Here is a 23,854-nt window from a genome sequence, read left to right as displayed (position 1 = left end):
GTGTTGCGTTACCATATCACAGACTTTGTCACTGGTTTGCTATGTGGTGACCCTAATTGGACAGCTGGAGCATGTTTCATCTTCAGTAGTTGTTGTCCGACCACATTTAAATTCATTAATCCAAAAGTAAATGGTCTTCAGTGATGGTGCAGGGTCCTTGTGAACTTCATCCAATTCTTTTTTGATTTGTGCAGCAGTCTAAACCTTCAAATGAAAATGTTTAATTACAGCATGAAACTCCGTTTTCTCCATTTTTAGTCACAGTCTACACACTTACCAATTCAGACGACTTTCAGCAGTGAACCTTATATGCTGTACAGTGTTGAAATTCTTTATACAAACCTTGGAATAATAAAGCTAACGAGCCATGAAGGTGTAACAAAAATGTTCCATTCTTTTATGAAAATTACCAGACTTATCAAGTGGCCTTTGTATAAGGGGCACGAACAGCATAAGATAGTGAGAAATCGCTGTGAAGTACAGGAATATGTGGTGCATCCTTGTGTGGAGCAGCTTTGTGAACACCTGGCAGAGTTTCAAAGGAGCCTCGGTGTGGGTTTTAATTTAACCAAGTGGTCGAATCTTGCAGTATCCAGATTTGTGGGGCATTTGTATGTGACAGTGGCTCAGTGTTGTACTGCATGGGAACATAAGTGCAGGCATACTAGTTTACAAGTTTAGAGTCAGTCATGTGTGACTACATCATGGGAGGATTGCAGTATTTGGCACCAAGCACATTGTAACCTCTCACATCTACACCTGCAATCTAAGATGGTAAGCGATGGACACCCTGCAACATTCTATCATCCCACACTGTTGCACAGAGACTAAGAGTAACCAGTTTAGGGAATTAATGTCCCATGCCTAATACAAATGGCAGTGCTTGTAGTGGTGCTGTGACCAGGAAGCAAAGGACTACTGCCGCATTGTGTTCAGCAATAAATCATATTTCTGCACTACTCTGGGTAAGCGTCACTGGTGCATATGACAGGGACATGACGAGAGGTACCATTCTCGTGATGTTTTGGAGAATTACAGTGCAGTTACTCCTGGCATCATGATACGGGGAGCCATTGCGTATGACTTGAGGTCATGGCCAGTAGTGACTGAGGGAAAACTGATGACACCAGGGTACAGTATGGACATCCTCTTCCTCATGAGCTACCTCTCATGTGCTGATATCAAGTTGCTAACTTTCAACAGAACAATGATTGTCCTCACAAGGCATATCTCTCTATGAACCGTCTGTGTGATGTAGAGGCCAGCAAGATTCCCAGATCGGTCACCCAAAGGAATGTGCAGAGCCAGCTCAGATCTCAACTCCATCCTATTGCCAGTATCCAGGGTATCAAGGATCATTTGCAACAGTTGTAGCACAGCTTGCCTCAGGAGAGCATACAGTAGCTTTATGACTGCCTCCCCAATTGAATCAGTGTATGCACCCAGGCCAGATGGAGTGCAACGTCATATTGGCAAGTGGTCTTATAAATTTGACTCGATTTTGTAATCACCGAAATGACATCAGATACCAGTTTTGCTAGAATAAGTGATTTACTTGAGTCTGATGCAATTTATACTGTAAATGAGGGAAGGTAAAGAAAGTTGTGCAGCTGAAAATTCCTTCTGTAATTATACAGTGAGGTGACAAATGTCATGGGATAGTGATATGCACATACACAGGTAGTGGTAATAACACATATCTAAGGTATAAAGAGGCAGTGCATTGGCAGAGCCATTATTTGTACTCCGGTGATTCATGTGAAAATGTTTTGGACGTAACTATAGCCACGTGACAGGAATTGACAGACTTTGACACGGAATGGTATCTGGAGCTAAACTTAAGGGACGTTCCATTTTGGAAATCATTAGGGAATTTAATAAACTGAGATCCAGAGTGTCAGGAGTGTGCTGAGAATGCCAAATTTCAGGTTTTACACCTCGCAACAGGAAACACAGTGGCCAGTGGCCTCCACTTAATGACTGTGCATAACAGCATTTGTGTAGAGTTGTCATTGCTAACAGACAAGCAACACTGCATGAAATAACTGCAGAAATCAGTGTGAGACATATGATGAACATATCCATTAGGACAGTGCAGCGAAATTTGACATTAATGGACTGTGGCAGATGACAGGCAATACAACTGCCTTTGCTAACAGCATTGCATCACCTGCAGCACCTCTCCTAGGCTCATGACCATATATGTTGGATCCTAGATGACTGGAAAACGATGGACTGTTCAGATGAGTGCCAATTTCAGTTGGCAAGAGCTGACGGTAGCGTTCAGGTATGGCGCAGACCCTATGAAGCCATGAACCCAGGTTGTAAATGAAGCACTGTGCAAGCTGGTGGTGACTCCATAATGGTGTGGGCTGTGTTTATGTGGAACGGACTGAGTACTCTGGTCCAACTGAACCGATCATTGATTGGAAATAGATATGTTTGGCTACTTGGAGAACATTTGCAGCCATTCATGGACTTCATGTTCCCAAACAACATTGGAATTTTTATGGATGACAATGTGCCATATCACAGGCTCACAACTGTTCACAATTGGTTTGAAAAACATTCTGGACAATTTGAGTGAATGATTTGGCCACCGACATTGAGCAACATGAAGCCCATTGAACATTTATGGGACACAATCAAGAGGTCATTTTATGCACAAAACTGAACCAGCAAGATTTTTGCCATTATAGACAGCTGTGGAGGCAGCGTGACTCACTATTTCTGCAGAGGACTTCCAACGACTTGTTGAGTTAATGCCACATAGAGTTGCTGCAATGCACCGGGCAAAAGGAGGTCTGAGACAATATTAAGAGGTATCCCATGACTTTGGTCACCTCAGTGTGTAATTGGCGTAGACAAGTTTACTAAATTAGGCGAGCTTACCATTTCAACAATGGTAATTATTCATTATGCCAACTAGCAGCCACCACTATTCTACAAGTTCATCATGGATTGATTTAAGATTATGTTATTGCAACAGGATAGACGTCTTGTTGGTGTTTCTGAAAAGAAGTCTCAGATCATGTTATTTGAACCCATTAGCACCTGAATCATTTTTTGTATTTTTTTATATTTGTTACTTATAACTTGTTTTTTGCTTTGAAAAAGAATCATTCAAAGTGAAAAGAAAACAAGTTTTCCCTCTAGTTTTAATATAATATGCCATACCATATACATAACACTAATCTCAAATGAGAGCCAAATGTAAATTTATGTAATAAGTTTTACATATTTTTCTTCAGATAGAAACAAATCAAACATGAGTACAAATTACAAATCAAAAACAACAAAGTACTTTGTTTGCTAAGCAGCAGAACATTCAACACACAGGCCCACATTGAATTTCTTGTATTGTTACTGGGTACATGCTGATGTCTTACAGTTTATTCCAACACATTGGCTTCTTTTCCATTTGGGTATTTTCATAATCAGATTGTTCATTTCATCAAAGCAGAGTTTGTCTGCTACAGTACTGGAGTATGGGGATTGTCCAGGTTCTTTCTACAGCATCATATACCTTGTCATATATAATTGCTCAATTTCTCTTCAGAAATTTATGTGAGAGACTGCATTTCCAGGGACTGTGTAGTGGTTTCCAATAAATGACTTAAAACTACCCAGTGCCGATTCATGTCGTGGATATCTATCCTGTACTTTTTCACTGTTTAACAAAATTAAACAATGGAGAATCCAGGATGGAATAATGACAATATTATGGAAAGGATAGATTGCTATTCCCCATTGAGTCACAAATAGGCACAACAGAAAGATTGCTGGAACAGTAAGCTTTCACCCAAACACGCCTCCATCAAAACTAGACAGCACACACACACACACACACACACACACACACACACACACACACACACGACCACTGTCTCTAGCTGCCAAGGCCAGTCAGGCTGCAGGCTTGCTAATATTGTCATTACTCACCGTTTAATTCAATCAGTCACTTCCATACATGTGCTTGCTGTATTTGGTCTGGATGGAGGGTGAAGGAACTTCAGTGTATTCCCTGAACTACTAAGAATATCTTTTAACATTAGTTACTGGGTTCACATTAGGTTGTATCTGATGCTACAGGATGTGATTTACACAGAAACAGACCATTTATCTTTTGTGTGGCAGAATGAATACAGTGAAACCTCTGTTTTATGTTTTTGTGTGGTCCAGTATTAAAAACTGTAAAATTGAGGGACATTCCGAATTGAAGAAAATGTTAAAACCACCAAAATACAAGCGAAAATATATGTAATTGGCATGTTTAATTAAAAACTGTAATCCTGTCCATTACTTTGTATAAAATCTGTGCAATTGAATGAAAATAAATCTACAATACAGTGTTTACACAATTTTTTGTGGTACTGAATTTCATTAGTTCTTAAAAAAATCACAAATGTGTGACAGCAAGTAAACACACATAAAAAAATTGAAATTGGTATCTGTGTACAGGGTAATAGAGCTATTTTCCGACATGCTACAAACACAAATTATATACTTCAAAATGAGTGTTTTTGAGTGTCTTTTATTTGTGCTCACCCAGACAAAAGCAAAAATTGGTGAACACTGTGAATTAAACCTAAAATTTTGAAGTGCGTTGAAAGGTGTTGGAATCCAGTATGTGAGGGTGAGTGTTTCCCTTCTGTAGCCAATGGCAGTGCAGCATACTCTGGTTAGGCGAGTGCAGTGATCTCTAGAGTATTGCTTGCAAACTTTTCTTTGTTCATTGTGCTGAGTGTTTGAGGTGGAATGCTCCACAGCATTGCCAACACCCACCATTTGCACTTAAGCTCGCCGCTTGCTGTAGTGTAAACATAGCAGGTTTCATGAAAGCATAAATATACAAACAAGCTTTCCTTCTCATACGGTACTTATTTATGCCAATGAATATGAAATAAAGTTAAGCCTGCTGTGTTTCTATGTCCCAGCAATTTGTTACATTTATGACCATCTGCCTGCCGTCACAACACATTAAACACCATTGAGGACAGCAACAATAGAAGAACAAGCCATCGCACAATTATTCACTGAACACATCCTGTTAATTCTGGTGGCGCACATATTAAATGGAGTAACTTATGTTTGCTGTGGTCAGTAAGGCATGATATGTACCAGATTCTGTCGATGGGCTCCAAGCAGAACTACTGTAAGTAAAATTAATGCATGGTAGTGAAGGGCATACAAAGTATGACTATATAAATTAAACCTAAGTGGAAGCCGCAGTCACTCCATTTGTTATACACCTATAGCATCGCAGCGACTGAAGAGAATCGTTCAGTGTCACAGAAGTGCAACCCTTCCACACATAACAGCAGATTTCAGTGCTGCACCATTAACAAGAGTCAGGATGCAAACCATTCGACGAAACATCATCAGTATGGGCATTTGTAGTCTACGGCCCACTCATATGCCATTGATGACTGCACGACAAAAAAGCTTTACACCTTGCCTGGGCCCGTCAACACCAACAGTGGACTGTTGATTACTGGAAACATGTTGCCTGGTCAGACGAGTCTTGTTTCAAATTTTATCGAGCCGATGCACATTTATGGGTATGGAAACGACGTCATGAATCCATGGACCCTGCATGTTAGTCGGGGACTGTTCAAGTTGGTAGAGGCACTGTAAAGGTATGGGCGTGTGCTTTTGGAATGACATGAGACCCATGATACTTCTAGGTATGACACTGACAGGTGACACATACGTAAGCATGCTGTCTGATCACCTGCATCCATCCATGTCCATTGTGCATTCTGACGGACTTTGGGAATTCCAGCAGGACAATGCGACACTCCACACGTCCAGAATTGCTACAGAATGGCTCCAGGAATACTCTTCTGAGTTTGAACACTTCCACTGGCCACCAAACTCCCCAGACATGAACATTATTGAGCATATCTGGGATGCCGTGCAACATACTGTTCTGAAGAGATCTCCATCTGCTTGAACTCTTACATATGGACACCTCTGCAGGATTCGTGGTGTGGCACTTATAACTAATTTGGTCATATCAAATGTCAGTAGGACAAAATGGCATGGAGTCAAGCGAGGCATCGAGTAAGAATGTAGAATTGAGGTAAACCTCACTAGGAAGAAATGTAAAATTAGGGATTTTTTAACATTGATCTTATTGTTTTTCGTGGGGACTATAAATTTATGGTGTAGAATCATGAAAAACTTAAAATCAGAGAATGTAAAATCAAAGTTCCATTGCAGAACCTCTTTCATCTACCTCTACTTTTCTTCTTCTTTGGAAAGGAGCAATTTTCGGGGATAATATTCTTTCTATTACAATCCCAATAAGCCTAAAATAACACAAAATTGCAATGACAATGGGCATAATAGAATAATGTGAAATTTCTTCTTTAAATGTGCACGTTAGGACTTAGCATTACTTTTATGTAACCCTGAAAGTGTAGCTTGTTTCTTCACACTACAAACAGTGTTGCATGAATTTAAATATATGGCATGTAGTTGTTGGTATGTAAAGGAACTACGTACAAATTTTGAACCTGAAGAATTACATATTTCAATTGTTATACTTCTCTAAAGCCATGGTGTGACGTGATTCAGGCTGCACGGAAAAATGTTTAGATTCAATGGCAAAACATTCCATGTAGTGGACTGCTTCTTACAACTACTAACACAGGAATGAAAGAACAGCAATTCATCAATCCTTAAATAAGCATAGCAAAATTATAAAAGTTTACCTTGTCGAAGAAATCAGTAAAAGTTCAGTCTTGTCACGTATATGATTAATGTAACGCTGCTCACCAATGGGCTGATTTTATGATGATTTATGGTGGAGGGCACTAAAACTAATGGGTTAATGAGGAAGATTGCTATTGTGCACAGAGAAAAGTCTTATCCAAGATTTGAACCATATGACAATAAAACTCAGAGTGTATAGAGACTTTCTGAAATTGGGGAAAACACCTCACTTAATAAATGAAACTGAAGCAATAAAATTATATTCAGACAAAATAATTCAACTGGATGGATAAAAAAAATCTACTCACCAAGTGACAGCAGAACATACACATTAAAGGAGGTTATAATTAGGCAAGCTTTCGGAGCCGGTGGCTTCTTATTCAGGCAGAAGGGTCGAAGGGGAAGGAAGAGGAGTGAAGGAAAAGGGTTAGAGAGGTCTAGAAAAAGGGATAGGTTTCAGGACAGTCACTCAGAACTGCAGCTCTGGGGAGACTTCAACCTTTCTGCCTGGAGGAGGAGCCACTGGCTCCGAAAGCTTGCCTAATTATAATCTTCTTTTATGTAAATGTTCTGTCGCCACTTGGTGAGTAGATTATTTATTTATCCAATTAAATTATTTTGTCAAAAATTGATTGTTTTTTTTTTGTTATAATAAAATTATATTCTGTGTTGTTTGCATTGTTTTAAAGTACTAATTTCATTTCATTTTTAAAGCTCTCATACATATATAGAAATCATGAGATTCATGTACTTCAAAGTTTTTAACTCTAACAAAAAGTGAGTGGGGGGTAAATTATGCAATTTTCCTGTTGTTAACCCTATTACTATTACTATTACTATTATTATTATTATTATTATTATTATTTAGTTATGTTATACAATCCACGTACATCAGATAATCTAACTTGTTACATTGTGTTAGTTGGCATGATGTTCTCAAATATGATTATTACTGTTTCTTTCATACACTCTTTTTGCATACTTTAATTATGGTCAGTATTCTATGTGCATCAAGTTTCCTCAGTTACGGTCTGGGGTTTAACGAATTCCCAAGTACCACTCTCCCAGAAGTTCCCAAGTAACCAAAATGTTATTTACTGTATGAACAGAAACTGTAACACCAAAATTTTCTTCAAATAGATGCACAAGAATACGGTTGTTCCCAATACCTATTTTTTGTAAATGTTTGTAAACAGCAGAGGCCTTTTGTTGACACTGCAGATTTGGTTTTAAGTACAGTGACAAAACAAATTGTATTGTTAATTTAAAGTTTACTGTTTATGTATAAATATATAACTGTTTTGTAAATTGTTTCAGTGATCTGAATAGCTCTACACAGTTTGTTGTTGGATTAGCTCTTTGTACACTAGGAGCAATAGCATCCCCAGAAATGTCAAGAGACCTTGCTGCAGAAGTGGAACGACTCATGAAATCTCCTAATGCTTACATCAGGAAAAAAGCAGCATTATGTGCTTTCAGAATTATTCGAAAAGTACCAGAACTAATGGAAATTTTTTTACCAGCCACAAGGTCACTTCTGTCAGAGAAGAACCATGGTATGTTCTACATCTTCTGGAGAATAAAATACTTGTATTCTGGAATTAATATTAAAATTGTATCTTAGGAGGGACAATCATTGTTGCTGGAACTAGCAAAGATAGTCAATTGCCTCAAAAACAAGTTCATAAAGTTATGCTCTAGTTTGAACAGTTCCCTGGATACAGTTATTATTATTATTATTATTATTATTATTACTATTTTGATTACTACCACTACTAAATTACAAGGTTTTTTGTTATTAATTTGTGAACATTGATTAGGATTTATATACTAGGATAAATTTCTAAATTTCATAAACATTTCTCCATAAAGGGGTGAATAAAGGAGCAGGTTCGAAAGGACGTAGATTGCAGTAGTTATTCAGAAATGAAGAGGCTTGCACACTGCAGACTAGTATGGAGAGCTGCATTAAAACAGTCTTTGGATGACATGGACAACAACTACCACAATGATGCAGCAGTTTTCTGCAAATGTTTCCAACAAATTAAAAGAAAAAAAACAGTACCATTTGCATAATAGTGATTTATTCGCAATCAGACCAGTTGTAACAGTCAGTCAATCTCCACAGTTCGTATAGAATAGCCCTTATTATGAGAAGGCAAAGCCTCAGTCGGTAATCCTTTTTATTTAATTATTTCAAAATGCATTTTTGGCAGTCCACAATAGATTATCAGCAAACCATGATCAGTTTTAGCTCATTTCTGCATCAATTAATTTTCGTTTCTGTATTTTACAAATAAGGTAATTATATGTTTACTAGCTGGGCCCGGGGGGTTATCTACAGTTAAACTGTCAGTTGTAAGGAAACATTAATGCCAAAACTTACTACCCACACATACGTGCCATCACAAATGTTCTCTTGAAGGTATTGCAGCATGAGCCACCTGCAGTCCAGCGAAATGGCGGCAGAACACTGGTCCCTCAAAACCCTCTCGTTTGCTTAAGGAAATAAAATTTTGCGTGATTGAGTAGCAAAGTACAAAATGTGCCAGGAAAGGGAGTAAATATTTGCACAACTGTTTGTGGCATGGCTAGTGCAGAAAATATCATAATTATCTTACTATGTGTGGAAAGCCAGACATCCGGTGCAATACATCTTATAAACTATGGTCTGAGACTTCCTGAAATTTCTGGTTCTTGATACACATGAGCAGCCAACGTAGAGCTGTCCATGCGAGAAACATGGGGTGCCCAGATGAATACCTGCCACATTTAATGTTTGTCCTTGACTCTTATTTGTAAGGATTGAGAAGGCCACTTTCAGGAGGTACTGCAAGTGTTACAAATGGAATGGAAAATTTGCTTGGGATGATGGGAATTCGTGATATTATTACTCTCTCTCCCATGGTTCCACCAGAGATATAGGACGGCACAGTATGCTTTCTCATGTCCTTGATGCGTAACCTGGTGCCATTGCACAATCGTGATGCATCCAGGTTATGCATCAACAAGACGGGCTTCAGCTCCAACTTGGATGACAGCACTGCCGACAGCTCTAATGAATTTAGAAACTCTACAGGATATGGCATTGTCATCTCTCCTCATCACTGTGTTGATTGATGTTAGGTGGCCACCTCACCAGGTACTGGAGCAATAATTTTTTTATTGATTTTTTCCACCAATTCAGACTTACGTGCCAAGATAACTCTTCCACATAACCACTCCTTGTTGCTCAAGCTTTCATGTAGGCTTGGAAAAATCTCATTAACTAGGTTATCTTCTGAGCTTATAACATTACAGAAGTGGCTTTCATATTTTATTAGGCCATCTGCATCCATTCCCATGAGGCCCTCACTGATTTTGGGGAGATATTGAGCATAGAGCACAATCACGGTCGTTGTAGAGTTGAACTCTCATATTAGCTGTCAGATGAGCCAACAGCAAATTCAACAGGAATTCTGCTTTCATAGATTTGCGTATATGCTTCCTTCATTTGTTGAAGCAGTTAAAAACTAATCTCTAGCCACACTTAATGCATTCAAGTGATGGTTAACTTTCAGCTATGACTTTTTAATCATATTACACATCCCTTGGGAGCAATAGTCTCTTAGCCATCCCACACAAAGTTATTTGTTTTGCAATAAAAGGCAGCCTGTGTGTTAATTCAGAGTTTAGGCTAGCTACATTCCAAAGATCATCAAAATCTATCCAGTCGTTTCAGCTTGAATGGGTAACAGACCTACTAACTTCACAGAGAAAGAAAATAAGCAATTTCTGGTTCGATGCATCGCAGATTTTATAACATTTGAATATTAAGCAATGTTACCTGTCCTCGCGTGTGTGCCTGTTACCAGCAGATAAGCTCACTTATAATAATCCAGCCTCATTAACATCCTATGATGTCCTACATTTAAAGGACATTTCTCAGTTTGTCATACTGCATGTAAGTAACACCATTGTTATAAGTCTTCACACTGATTCCATAGATGACCGGGAGTTAAGGAACTTATCAGTTTTCTGATGTTGATAATACTGGGTGTGAGCAACCTCATAAAACAATTTTTAAAAAAAGCAAATATTAATGGGAAGCAGTGTTATAATTATATCAGTTTCCAATAAGAAACTCCCACAGTAATAATAATAATAATAATAATAATAATAATAATAATAATATTTCACTGCATCGGGATGCGAACCAGGGTTGTACACAATTCAGTTAGGTAACGTGATGTCTCTAACTGTGTCGCTACACGGAATATTCTAATGTTGCTATTTCATTTTATGTATGAGAAGCTCATGAAGGCTGTTACTGTGAATATGACTTTAACTGACATTTAGAGCAAATTATACCAAGAATGTTGGGTTTGTGATAAATCTTCAACACCGTGTTCCCTGAAACGCAATGTGTCATAACACAGTTTTCAATCTGGAAAGAAGGGTTAATTCATTATGCTTTTTGATTGTTCTTCCTGTTGTTACTTTTCATTGGTCATTGCACAGAGCTCAATTATTATTTCCATGTTTCACATTATATCCTTCAAGTAAATAAATATCTTGCGCTGCACACTTTTAAAAGTAGCCTGTGTGTTAATCCAGGGTATAAGCTATCTCCGTGCCAAATTTCATCCAAATCTGTCCAGCCATTTTAGCATGATGCACTAAAACACACACACACACACACACGCACACACACTTACACGCACACACACACACACACACACACACACACATTTATGATAGCTATGGAATTGTTATTAAAGAAACATACTGTCCCCAGCAAAACAAAATAAAAATAATAATTTAAACAAGAATGTGTAACCTATATGTCACACTAGGGAGAACATAAATTTAAAATGGAATACATGACAACAAATAAAAAAAATGCAATTAAGCCATTCATGTTGTTTTTAGGCAATAGCACTCACTCTCTGCGATATGGTCCAAATCACACTAAGTACAAAAAAGTATCACATTTACAGTACATTGTTCTCGGAGTTCCTGTACAGTGCAGACTCTTCTTTTCTTCTGTGACACCATAGCTACCAGAAGTTTTTCCTCCTCATATCTCATCTCGTGCAGCACTCTACCTTGATATGGATTATGTGCAGGCTTATTAGAACCTTCAAGGATTGTTGCATTGGAAGTCACCCACCACCGTTTCTTTTCTCTAACACTCACCTGTTAGTATTGATCCAGTGGTTTAGGGGTAGTGTCTTTGACTGTTAATCAAAATGTCCTAGTGCTGTATTGGAGCCCAGCCATTGGTGAAATTTTGATAAAAAATCCTGAGCAATGATGGCTGAAGACTTCTGCCAAGAGAAGTCACCCTCATTCTGCCAAAGACCTTGCAAAAGGGGTTGGATGGGGGACATAGATTCAAGGCAATCTCTTGTCCTGGGGTGGGAAACTGCCCTTAAAAGGTGGATGAATTAGCATTGAACTGGTTGAGGATGCAGAAGGCAATGGAAACCACTGTATAAAAGACACACAACATGTATCTACAAGACTTATGGCCTGTAATTGGAAAAACTTTCATGATGATCTCTCCAGTTGGCAGAAAATTCTGGGTTATTCCCCCATTTGAATCTTCTAGAGTGTCATTATGATTTCTTCATTGGCAGAAGACTTTGGATTAATCTCCCATTTGATCCCCTGGAGGGGACTGCCAAGGAGGAGGTGACCCTGAGAAATAGATGAAATAATCAATGACGGAATGACATTCTAGAGTCAGAACATGGAATTTTAGAAGTTTCAACCTTATAGGAAAACTAAAAAAATCTGAAAAGGGAAATACAAAGATTGAATCTAAATATAATGGGGATCAGGGAAAATGAAAATGAAAAGAAAACAGTTTCTAGTCAGACAAATATATGGTAATATCAGCAGCAGTGGAGAATGGTATAATAGGTGCAGAATTCATTATGAAAAGGAAAGTAGGGCAGAGAGTGGGCTACTGTAAACAGTTCAGTGTTGGTCTCATCAGATTCGACAGCCAGCTGACACTGACAACAATATGCATGCCAGAATCGCAAGCAGCAGATGAAGAAATAGAGAAAGTATATGAGGATATTGAATGGATGATTAAATATATAATGGGAGATGAAAATCTAATGGTCTTGGCAGATCTGAATGTGGTTGTAGGAGAAGGGACAGAAGAAAGAGTAATGGGGAATATGGGCTTCGAAGTATGAGTGAGAGGGAAAGACTAATTGACTTCTTCAATAAATTTCAGATGGAAATAGCGAATACTCTGTTCCATAATCACAAGAGGAAGTGTACATGGAAAAGATCCAGAGACACGGAAAGGTAGTTGGATTAAATCATGGTCAGACAGAGATTCCAAAATCAGATATTGGGTCGTGCAGATATAGACCTGAATAAGAATTTAGTGCTGATGAAAAGTAAATTGAAGTTTAAAGAGAATCATCCAAAAAAAATCAAATGTGGAAGGATGTGTGATACTGAAGTAACGAGGAATGGTAAGATGTCCTGAAGTTTGCTAAAGGTGTGGGTGTTGTGATAAGGGGACCCAGAGTAGGCAGTTCAGCTGAAGAAGACTGGGCATCTTTAAAAACGACAATTACAGATGTAGGACAGACAAACATAGGTACAAGGTAGGTAACTGCAAAGGAACATTGGGTAACAGATGAAATATTTCAATTGTTTGACAGAGGAAGGAAGTTCAGGAATATGAATCACTTGAATGCAATAAGCAGGAAATGCAGGGAGGCTAAAGCGAAATGGTTGTGTAAAAGATGTGGAGAAACGAAAAAGAAATGATGGTTTGAAGAACAGACTCCGCGTGTAGAAAGGAGAGAGTAGATAGGTGGAAAGAGTACATTGGAGTCTCTATGAGGGAAGGCCTTGTCTGATGACCTGATAGAAGAAGCAGTTGGACTTGATATGGATGACATCGGACGTCCAATATTAGAATCAGATTTAAAAGAGCTATGGAAGACTTGCAATCAAATAAGGCAGAAAGGATGGACAACATTCCAATGGAATTTCTAAAATATCGGGAGAAGCGCCAACAAAACTACTACTATAGTTGGTGTGCAGAGTCTATGAGATTGGTGAAATACCATCAGACGTTTGGAAAAATATCATCCATACAGTTCCAAAGACAGCAAAGTCCGATAAGTACGAGAACTGTCACACAGTCAGTTTAAGAGCTCATGCATCCAAACTGCTGACAAGCATAGTACACAGAAGAATGAAAAAGATGATTGAAGATTATTTAGATGACGGTCATAGTAGATTTCAGTAAGATAAAGGTATGAGAGAGGCAGTTCTTACATAGTGCTTGATAATGGAAGCAAGGATTAAGAAAAATCAAGATGTCAACCAAGAAAAAAGTAATTAACATCATAAAATTGTGAGAGATGTTCAAGATACTGAGAAAATTAGGAGTAAGCTATAGGGAAAGATGGGTAATATACAGTACACACAAGAACCAATAGGGGAACAATAGAGCTGTGGAAGATCAAGAACAAAGTGCTCAGAGTAGAAAGAGTGTAAGACAGGGATGTAATTTTTTGCTTCTAGTGTTCAATCTATACATCGAAGAAGCAGTGATGGAAATACAATAAAAGTTCAAGAGTGCGATTAAAATTCACAGCGAAAGGATATAAATGATATGATTTGCTGATAACATTGTTATCCTCAGTGGTTGTGAAGAAGAATTACAGGATCTGTTGGATGGAATGAACAGTGTAATGGTACAGAATATGGATTGAACGTAAATCAAAAAAAGACAAAGGTAATGAGATGTAATAGAAATGAGATCAATGATAAACTTAACTTCAAAATTGATGATCACGAAATAGACGAAGCTGAGAAATTCTGCGACTTTGGAAGCAAAATTACTCATGTCAGATGGAACAAGGAAGACATAAAAACATACTAGCACAGGTAGAGAGAACATTCCTGGCCAAGAGAATTTTACTGGTAACAAACATAGGTCTTAATTTGAGAAAAAAATTTCTGAAAATTTACGTCTGGAGCACAGTGTTGTATGAAAGTGTATCAGGGACTATGGGGAAACAAAAACAAGGGAATTGAAGTATTTGAGAGGTACCACTGTAGGAGGATGGAAATTAGATGGACTGACAAGGTAAGCAATGAGGAGGTTCTCTACTGAATCAGTGAAGAATGCAACGTGTGGAAAACACTGACAAGAGGAAGGAACAGGATGATAAGATGTGTTAGGACAGTAAGAGATAAAGTGTATGGTACTGGAGGGAGCTGTAGAGGATAAAAACTGTGGGGGAAGACAAGAGATTTGAATTCATTCAACAACAAATAGTCAGGGTACGAGGATTCTTTTCTTCTTGTGTCTAGAGCATTAGCCCATGTAGCTGACTGGATTGATGCCATGGCTGGTCAAAGCAATTGTTACTGCAGACTGTGTAGCCATCTGGCATTTATCATTCCACTTTCCTTGTTGCTCTTGGAATCAAAATCTGCTGTCTTATTCATTTTGGACATTGTCTTAGACAAATGATATATATTTAGGCCAACAGTTCTGACTAATCGTCTGTTGTGCCATAACCCTGCTCCTTCAGGTGAACCAACATTGTTTGTGTTGTAAACAGGTTGTCAAAGTGAAATCTGTAGGGGAGCGTTTTACTTTCCCCAGAAAGTGAATTGATCATGTGAACTAGAGGTGAAGAGCCTTTTCCAAATTCTTTCTTGTTCACTTCGTTCCTTTGTGGCTATCTACCTTTGTATATTTGGAAAGACACTAGATAATGCATGTTTGTGTTTGTGCACCATGCTTTGTATCAAGATCTGATGGGAATTGCATTTGTGTCTGCCAACATACGTTATCATGCTCCATTTCATTTCTCATGTCCAACCCAGAACCCCAGTAACGTCTTCTGGTATGTAGAGGATTATAACCTGAGAGACTTAAAATGCCTAGAAACCCATTTATCTCTTCATATTTTATCTTGGTATCTGAACAGTTCTTGAATAAAACATGTTTTGTTGATTCAGTGATGATAAATTTAACTATTTCATTATTACAAAATGGTCCAAAGACCTGAACTGGAGGCAAGGTTCTGTATTTACTGTGATCACTGTCAGGAAATAAAGTGTTAACACTTTGCAGGTCCTCCCTTCTCCAATCTCTTGATTACAGTTTTTAAGATTTATAGTCTTTCTGTTTCATCTGAATTGACATTTTCTAGTTTATGATCATGAGAGAAATCATTCTCAGTTTCACAACCTAACTTGTTCTTGTTGGTCAGAATTGTTTCTTCATCAGCCTCAAGTTGCCTGGGTGCACTACCACTTTCTTCACAAGAATCGTTGTCTGCTGTCACCAAAGCTTCAGGAGGCATAATAATGTATCTGTGCACCTTCTTGCTCCTCCTCAAGAACAGCCAAGCTTTCATGCACTGACAAGCCTCTGAAAATGGAGGATTCATTATATTGACTGTTCTGCCTACCATAACATATATGCAACACACAATTAAAACCTGGACTAGGAACCACAAAAATGAATCGCATTTTGTGGACAAGCTATATGATAAATTGCAGCACCTTTACTTATAATTAAGAAAAAGAAACTTTTGGTGTATTGTGATAGAAAATAATACTTACTTATCATTCCAAGACATAATCTTATTCCGAAAGTCTTCAGTAATTGAATCACCTGACACTGATCTCTTCCTGCTTACTAATGGCAGAAACCCACCTAGATATCAATTCTAGAATATTCTTATCTGAGAGACGTACATCAATAGGCATTCCAAATGTATGCATTACAAGAGAAAACAATAGTCGATTGTTAACGTGACACTTAGTCATACATTGAAAAATTTGCCACCAACTTCAGTTCACTCTCTGGAGGGCATTTTCTGTTGCTTTCTAATGCAAGTTAGCAGTGCTTTATGAGGGCAGTAGTGACCATGATGCAATCAAGCTGTTCAGTTCATGCATTCACATTTCTTCTGTATGTTCCTGACTTTGTCCAATCTAATAAACAAAACTGCAGTGTTCTTAAGTCTGAGAATCATGGTAGCAAGATAAAGATGTTGCCATGACTAAGCCATGGATTAGGGAATGTGTTCTTGAAACAGAGTAAAATTAGGAGGGGTTCGAAGTTGGAAAAACCTTGCATTTTGTGTGACCAGCAGATCATTATCTTGTTGTTAAATTTTTTTTTTATTTTTTCAAAAAAAAATTGCAACTATTGTGTCATTATTCATTTCTCCAGGAACACAGATTCCATGAATATATCATATCATGCTGTAGTACACATTGATTGTGAAGTATAATTGGAAAAATTTTTCACTGTAAAATGTGATGTGTCCTGCCATCATTGATGGCTATTGTATCAATTATTGATTCCATCCTGTATAAATGTGGCTTCATCAGTAAGCAATAGTGACAAAGTCAACTAATACAGTGCTGCTTTCAGCCTGAAGATATTGCACAAGATTTACATAAAATGGGTACAAGCTGCATGCATGTAACACTTGCCATATATATGTTCCTAGAATGTGGCGTGGACATGTGCAAAAAGTCATCGTGGGCCAGTAGCAGGGCTGCACTGGAGTGCGTTAACAACGTGTTATTCTTTCAGCATATTTTGTTGAATTTCTTATTCAGATAAATCACACACTGGAAAGCCTATTTCCATATTCGTGCAGTCTGCTAAGACTTCTGGATCACCGAGCGAGGTAGCGCAGTGGTTAGACACTGGACTCGAATTCGGGAGGACGACGGTTCAATCTCGCATCCGACCATCCTGATTTAGGTTTTCCGTGATTTCCCTAAATCGCTCCAGGCAAATGCCGGGATGGTTCCTTTCAAAGGGCACGGCTGACTTCCTTCCCCGTCCTTCCCTAATCCGATGAGACCGATGACCTCGCTGTCTGGTCTCCTTCCTCCAAAACCAACCAACCAACTTCTGGATGGGGGATTGCAATGATCTTGGTTTAACCAAGTTCATAATTTCAGTAGTAGCACTAACATAGCAATAAAAGTAAACCATATCATCATATTTCTCATTTGTGAAAACATCCAAAATTTTTAATGGCCACTTGTGAAATGAAACCTTTATCTGGTTCTTCATTCTGATGTACTTGCAATCACTCACAATTAGTTTGAGCCAGGGTGTAACATTTAACATTTGATCTCTGCTAAGTATAACAGGACATCTCTGCTGATGGTGTGGAAGGGGAGGGGGGGGGGGGGGTTGTGCAGTGGAAGGACGGACTGACAATGGCTGCAATGACTTCTTTATTGATGATTGTTCACAATCATTAGCGGGCATAACATGCACAATATGGTATGGTCTCTCCCAGTCACCACGGCCTCTGGCTGCTGAATGCACATTCTGCAGCAGAGCTGTTGTTGCTGTGTTGCCAGAGACCAATGTTTCCTGGCCATAGTGAGTATGGCTGGCAATAGTGGGTATGGGGATGTTGGGTTACATCATACTCCAGGGCTCAGAGCATAGTGGTCTTCTGTTGGTACCCTGGCGAGGCCAGTGATGGCTGAATCCTCCTACTGTACTCTTAGGATGGTGGCCAACTGTGGGGTTGCCCCTGGCACCCAGAGGCTTAGGCAGCAGGCAGTGGTTCATGTCCCATCTGAGGCAGAAGTGTCTGCATCATTGACATGACGTGGAGTAGTGCAGGCTCAATGTCATGATCTGCCCAGCTGTTCAACAATAACAGGCTGGTTCATATCTCATTAAATATTGCTTCTCCTTGCTGATTTCTACTGTTTACATTGGTTAGTGTGCAGTGCCAAATTGTGAGGAAAGTGTTGGTTAATTCCCCCTCCCCCCGACTCCTGCAGGTTGCATCACTCATTAGTGACAATTGTGGCCTGTCATAACGGAAGCATTACCAAGTCACTGACTGTGCGGCCTTGTCGCTGGTTGCGACTGACTTGCTGGTGGCCTGGTTTCAACGTGGCTCTCCTCTGCTGGTTCAGAGACTCTTTTATAACTCTTATCTGTTCACATTCCTCCCTGCCATATACTTCGTTTTGGCCGATAAAATGGTGCAAGAAACGAATTTCTAGTAAAATGAAACGGCACTTTCCCTGGACAAGAGGTAACCACAGTGCACGTAGATGATCAAAAAATTCGTGTAAATGCGCTATATGCTCCTGGATATGTTTGGAGTATGCAATTATACACTACTGGCCATTAAAATTGCTACACCAAGAAGAAATGCAGATGACAAACGGATATTCATTGGACAAATATATTATACTAGAACTGACATGTGATTATATTTTCACGCAATTTGGGTGCATAGATCCTGTGAAATCAGTACCCAGAACAACTACCTCTGGCTGTAATAACGGCCTTGATACGCCTGAGCATTGAGTCAAACAGAGCTTGGATAGCGTGTACAGGTACATCTGCCCATGCAGCTTCAACACGGTACCACAATTCATCAAGAGTAGTGACTGGCGTTTTGTAACGAGCCAGTTGCTCGACCAGCATTGGCCAGACGTTTTCAGTTGGTGAGAGATCTGGAGAATGTGCTGGCCAGGGCAGCAGTCGAACATTTTCTGTATCCAGGAAGGCCCGTACAGGACCTGCAACATGCGGTCGTGCATTATCCTGCTGAAATGTAGGGTTTCGCAGGAATCGGATGAAGGGTAGAGCCACGGGTCGTAACACATCTGAAATGTAACGTCCACTGTTCAAAGTGCCGTCAATGCGAACAAGAGGTGACCGAGACGTTTAATCAATAGCACCCCATACCATCACGCCGGGTGATACACCAGTATGGTGATGACAAATAGACGCTTCGAATGTGCGTTCTCTGCGATGTCGCCAAACACGGATGTGACCATGATGCTGTAAACAGAACCTGGATTCATCCGAAAAAATGATGTTTTGCCATTCGTGCACCCAGGTTTGTCGTTGAGTACACCATCGCAGGCGCTCCTGTCTGTGATGCAGCGTCAAGGGTAAATGCAGCCATGGTCTCTGAGCTGATAGTCCGTGCTGCTGCAAACGTCGTCGAACTGTTAGTGCAGATGGTTGTTGTCTTGCAAACGTCCCCATCTGTTGACTCAGGGATCGAGACGTGGCTGCACGATCAGTTACAGCCATGCGGATAAGATGCCTGTCATCTCGACTGCTAGTGATACGAGGCCGTTGGGATCCAGCACGGTGTTCCGTATTACCCTCGTGAACCCACTGATTCCATATTCTGCTAACAGTCATTGGATCTCGACAAACGCGAGCAGCAATGTCGCAATACGATAAACTGCAATCGCGATAGGCTACAATCCGACCTTTATCATAGTCGGAAACGTGATGGTACGCATTTCTCCTCCTTACACGAGGCATCACAACAACGTTTCACCAGGCAACACCGGTCAACTGGTGTTTGTGTATGAGAAATTAGTTGGGAACTTTCTTCATGTCAGCATGTTGTAAGTTTCGCCACCAGCGCCAACCTTGTGTGAATGCTCTGAAAAGCTAATCATTTGCATATCACAGCATCTTCTTCCTGTCGGTTAAATTTTGCGACTGTAGCACGTCATCTTCATGATGTAGCAATTTTAATGGCCAGTAGTGTATCATCTATAGACCATGCATAGCTTCAATTTTAATGCTTGCAACACCATATCTGATAATCACTGGAAAGTAGCTGGAGCATTTTTCAGGCCAAAAGGCATGTGATGATATTGCTAATGACCAGAAGGGATTGAGAATGCTGTCTTTGAATGACCTTCAGGTGCTACTTCTAATGGTATCCACTTCGTAAATCCTTCTAAAATATGGACCACTGGCCCAGATTGACCTGTTGTTTGTTATGTTTGGCATTAAATAGACATATGACTCCATTTCTTGATTTAAATAGTGGTAATTGCAACAGAACCGATGAGTTTTGCTGCTGCGTAATCGTGAAAGCAGGAAATCTAAACTGAAAATGAATTTTAGCCATGGGAAGAACTTCCACATCAACCCAGAAGTTTATCTTCCCCCACTCAGAAACCTATTACTGTTGAACAATTGAATCTACGTGCCCCTCGCCTGCACTGCTTAATGCCCTGCATGGCAGATTTTATTTCACTTACTTGCCACAGATATCTGAGATCTAGAGTTTTGCTGCTGCGTAATCGTGAAAGCAGGAAATCTAAACTGAAAATGAATTTTAGCCATGGGAAGAACTTCCACATCAACCCAGAAGTTTATCTTCCCCCACTCAGAAACCTATTACTGTTGAACAATTGAATCTACGTGCCCCTCGCCTGCACTGCTTAATGCCCTGCATGGCAGATTTTATTTCACTTACTTGCCACAGATATCTGAGATCTAGTAACTATAAAAATTTACACAACTTTTCTTGTATATAACCAGTCAGAAAAAAGTCTACTACTGATTATGTACTTTTGCCAGCTCATACTGGGAGAGTTGTTCAATGCACACACTGTTGCCTGCCCATCTAGTGTGAGGTGGGAGGTCTGTTATGTGCCCATCCTCCATGCCGCTGTGAATTTGTCATTACAATTCTGCTTGAAATGTCCAAACTATCTGCATATCTGCACTGCTGTTCTTCTTCATATGCACTGTATGTCCACGTCTGAAATATTTAACATCAGTATTAAATGTGACGTCCGTTTCCTGTAGCGTGGTGACCACATCAGTTTCAGCTAGCACTGATGTTTCTACTGCTTCATTTAGAGTACTTTGGAATTCCATCCAAACTCTTTGAAGCTATATTGGCTGCAATTGCCATAAACACATATCGAGTGCTCTCTGTTCAGCTTCCTGCAAGATGGCTTTGTTAGCATTATCGTCTTCTATGAGCTGATACGTGTTGACATTAATTTTGCAGATACAGTCTACAATATTCTCTATTGACTCTCCATGCTTTTGAAATGTACTGGTAGTATCTCAGTGTATTCTTACTCCAGTATCTGTCTTCCACCCCTTCCCTGAAGATATGAAATGACTGTGCTTCCCTTAACTTTTTGTGGCATGTCATATACTTCCTAGCATCCCTTGCTAGTTTTAGCTTGCTCAACAGCAGTTCATTACTGCAAGTTCCCAACATAGCAGCTGTGTCCAAATTATCAAAAAATTGCAAAGACATCATCCCTTCACGTATGTGAAAAAAGTGTGACCAGTGCAGCAGTGTTGGCATCCAGAATAGGTGCACTAGTAAGTGTCCGTTCCCTCCTTTCCTCCCATACCTGCCGAACCAAAAATTCTTCTCCGTACTGCCTGCTTACCAACAACCCAAGTATCAGTGTATCCAAAAAAAAAAAAAAAAAAATGAAAGGCCAAAGAAAGGATAGGAAAACAACCATGCAGTCCCCATCACACCTTTGAATTAGGCACTTCCTCATATTGTTGCGCAGGACATCACTGCTGCCGAAGATCCAAGGGTCTGACTGCTTTTTCGTGGCTGTCCACCTTCTTTATGATCACTGTTTATGTCCCGACTGAGGCATAAGCATCATCATCATCATCATCATCATCATGGCACTGAATGTCACAGGCTCGATGTCACATAACTACTCGGCTGTTCATTGATGACAAGCTGGTTTGCAAGCTGGCGTATCCTTAAGTACTGCTTCTCTTCACTGATTTCTGTTATTTACATCAGATATTGTGATATGCCGAATTGTATCGTCTGGAATGGGTCAGTGACCCTCCATCCCCTTCCCCACCAAACTCCACTCCCCAGCTGTCATAATTGGGTTGCAATGCTCCTGCAAGGCTTCGTTACCTGTCAATGGCAAGTGTGGTCTGTTGTCACAGAAACCTTGCAATGTTGCAGACAGTGCAGTCTCCTCCCCAGCTGCAGCTAACTTGGTAGTGGTCTGTGTTCAATATGGCTCTCCTCTGCTGGTTGCAAGAGTCATTTATCGTTCTGTCCCTTTATATACATATATAATTAACAAAAATTGGAGAATATCAATTTACAAAAACATATAAGATTTAATCTTCAAGTGTTTTCCCAATAATTACTGAGCAATTGTTATGAAACAGGAATTTGTGAAAACTCCTGTACTGTGTTCTTCAGTTATAGTGTTATATTGCAAGATTGACTGCCATTGTTAAGTGTTTCCATTAAGTCATTACTTGGTCCACAGTCAGGAAAAGAAATGTCAGGTGAAGTTTTAGAGAAATACAATAGATTTTCCACGTGCTGTTGATTTTGATTTCTAACAATATTTTTAGAAGAATGGGAGTTCATGTATCATCTGATGAAATAGGAACTAGAGAAGCATGATTCTCTCTTGGCTTACATAATTTTCTAAATGAAACTGCTTCATTTTGAGAGAAAGGTAGTAGGTAGAAAACGAAAAAAGAAAATGTATGTATGAAAACACCAAAGGGAATTAAAGGAGTCCAAAATGTGGATTAGGAGCAATCAAGTTGCAGTGTTTGATCCAGAAGTAATAGTGGGCAAGCAGCTGAGACCAAAATTGATGAATGGTGTTATTAACCATCTTTTTATAATAAAAAAGGTTGAAGTTAAAGAAATAATAGCTACAAAAGAAGATAAGAGTGAAATGCAGAATAGAGATAAACAATACCATGGAATAACTCATTGTATTGTGGCATTTGTACAACCTCATTGGCTGCTTGTTGCATGCTAAATGCCATACATTTTTATATTGCCAGATTTTTTGTATATCACGTCTTTCCATATTTGTAGCAATCTTCCTTCATGCAAATCGTACGTACTTGGTAACAAAATGGTGATAACTGGCTCTCTTTATTCTTCTGTCTGAACTTTCACATTCAGCTCACTATGGCCCATGTACTTCCTTGATGAGTTTCCTTCAATTTATACATTGAGCAATACCTTTTTTTTTATTTTTTCTCTTAAAATCAATATATTGCAGTGATGAACTGCTTGTAATTTCCCTCCCCCCCTTCTCTCTCTCTCTCTCTCTCTCTCTCTCTCTCTCTCTCTCTCTCTCTCTCTCTCTCTCTCTCTCTCTCTCTCTCTCACACACACACACACACACACATTCGAACATGACTTGCAGTCTGTGGATAGAGATATGGTTTCATTGAAATACGGCTAGAGGAATGCAGTGGAGGGAAGATGCCACTTTGGTCTTGATAACTTTGCTTGTCTGATGTTCACTATTGAGACACCTGGGATCTCGGGCAATACCAAACAAT

The 23,854-nt window shown here is 39.4% G+C and overlaps 1 protein-coding gene across 5 annotated transcripts in view; it reads left to right on the top strand.

Moving 5' to 3' along the window:
* LOC124791610 (AP-1 complex subunit gamma-1) overlaps positions 1-23,854 on the top strand; it is a 177,979-nt gene that overhangs the window by 43,195 nt on the left and 110,930 nt on the right. For all 5 annotated transcript variants that reach the window (XM_047257877.1, XM_047257875.1, XM_047257874.1 and 2 more), the window contains one exon: positions 8,038-8,276. In XM_047257877.1, the coding sequence (XP_047113833.1) occupies positions 8,038-8,276 (239 nt within the window). The remainder of the gene's footprint in view (positions 1-8,037; positions 8,277-23,854) is intronic.

The sequence above is a fragment of the Schistocerca piceifrons genome, chromosome 1 (genome assembly GCF_021461385.2).
Source record: "Schistocerca piceifrons isolate TAMUIC-IGC-003096 chromosome 1, iqSchPice1.1, whole genome shotgun sequence".
NCBI classification, from domain to species: Eukaryota; Metazoa; Arthropoda; class Insecta; order Orthoptera; family Acrididae; genus Schistocerca; species Schistocerca piceifrons.
The sequence above is the reverse complement of the archived record's forward strand: the minus strand, read 5'-3'. Positions and strand labels throughout refer to the sequence as shown.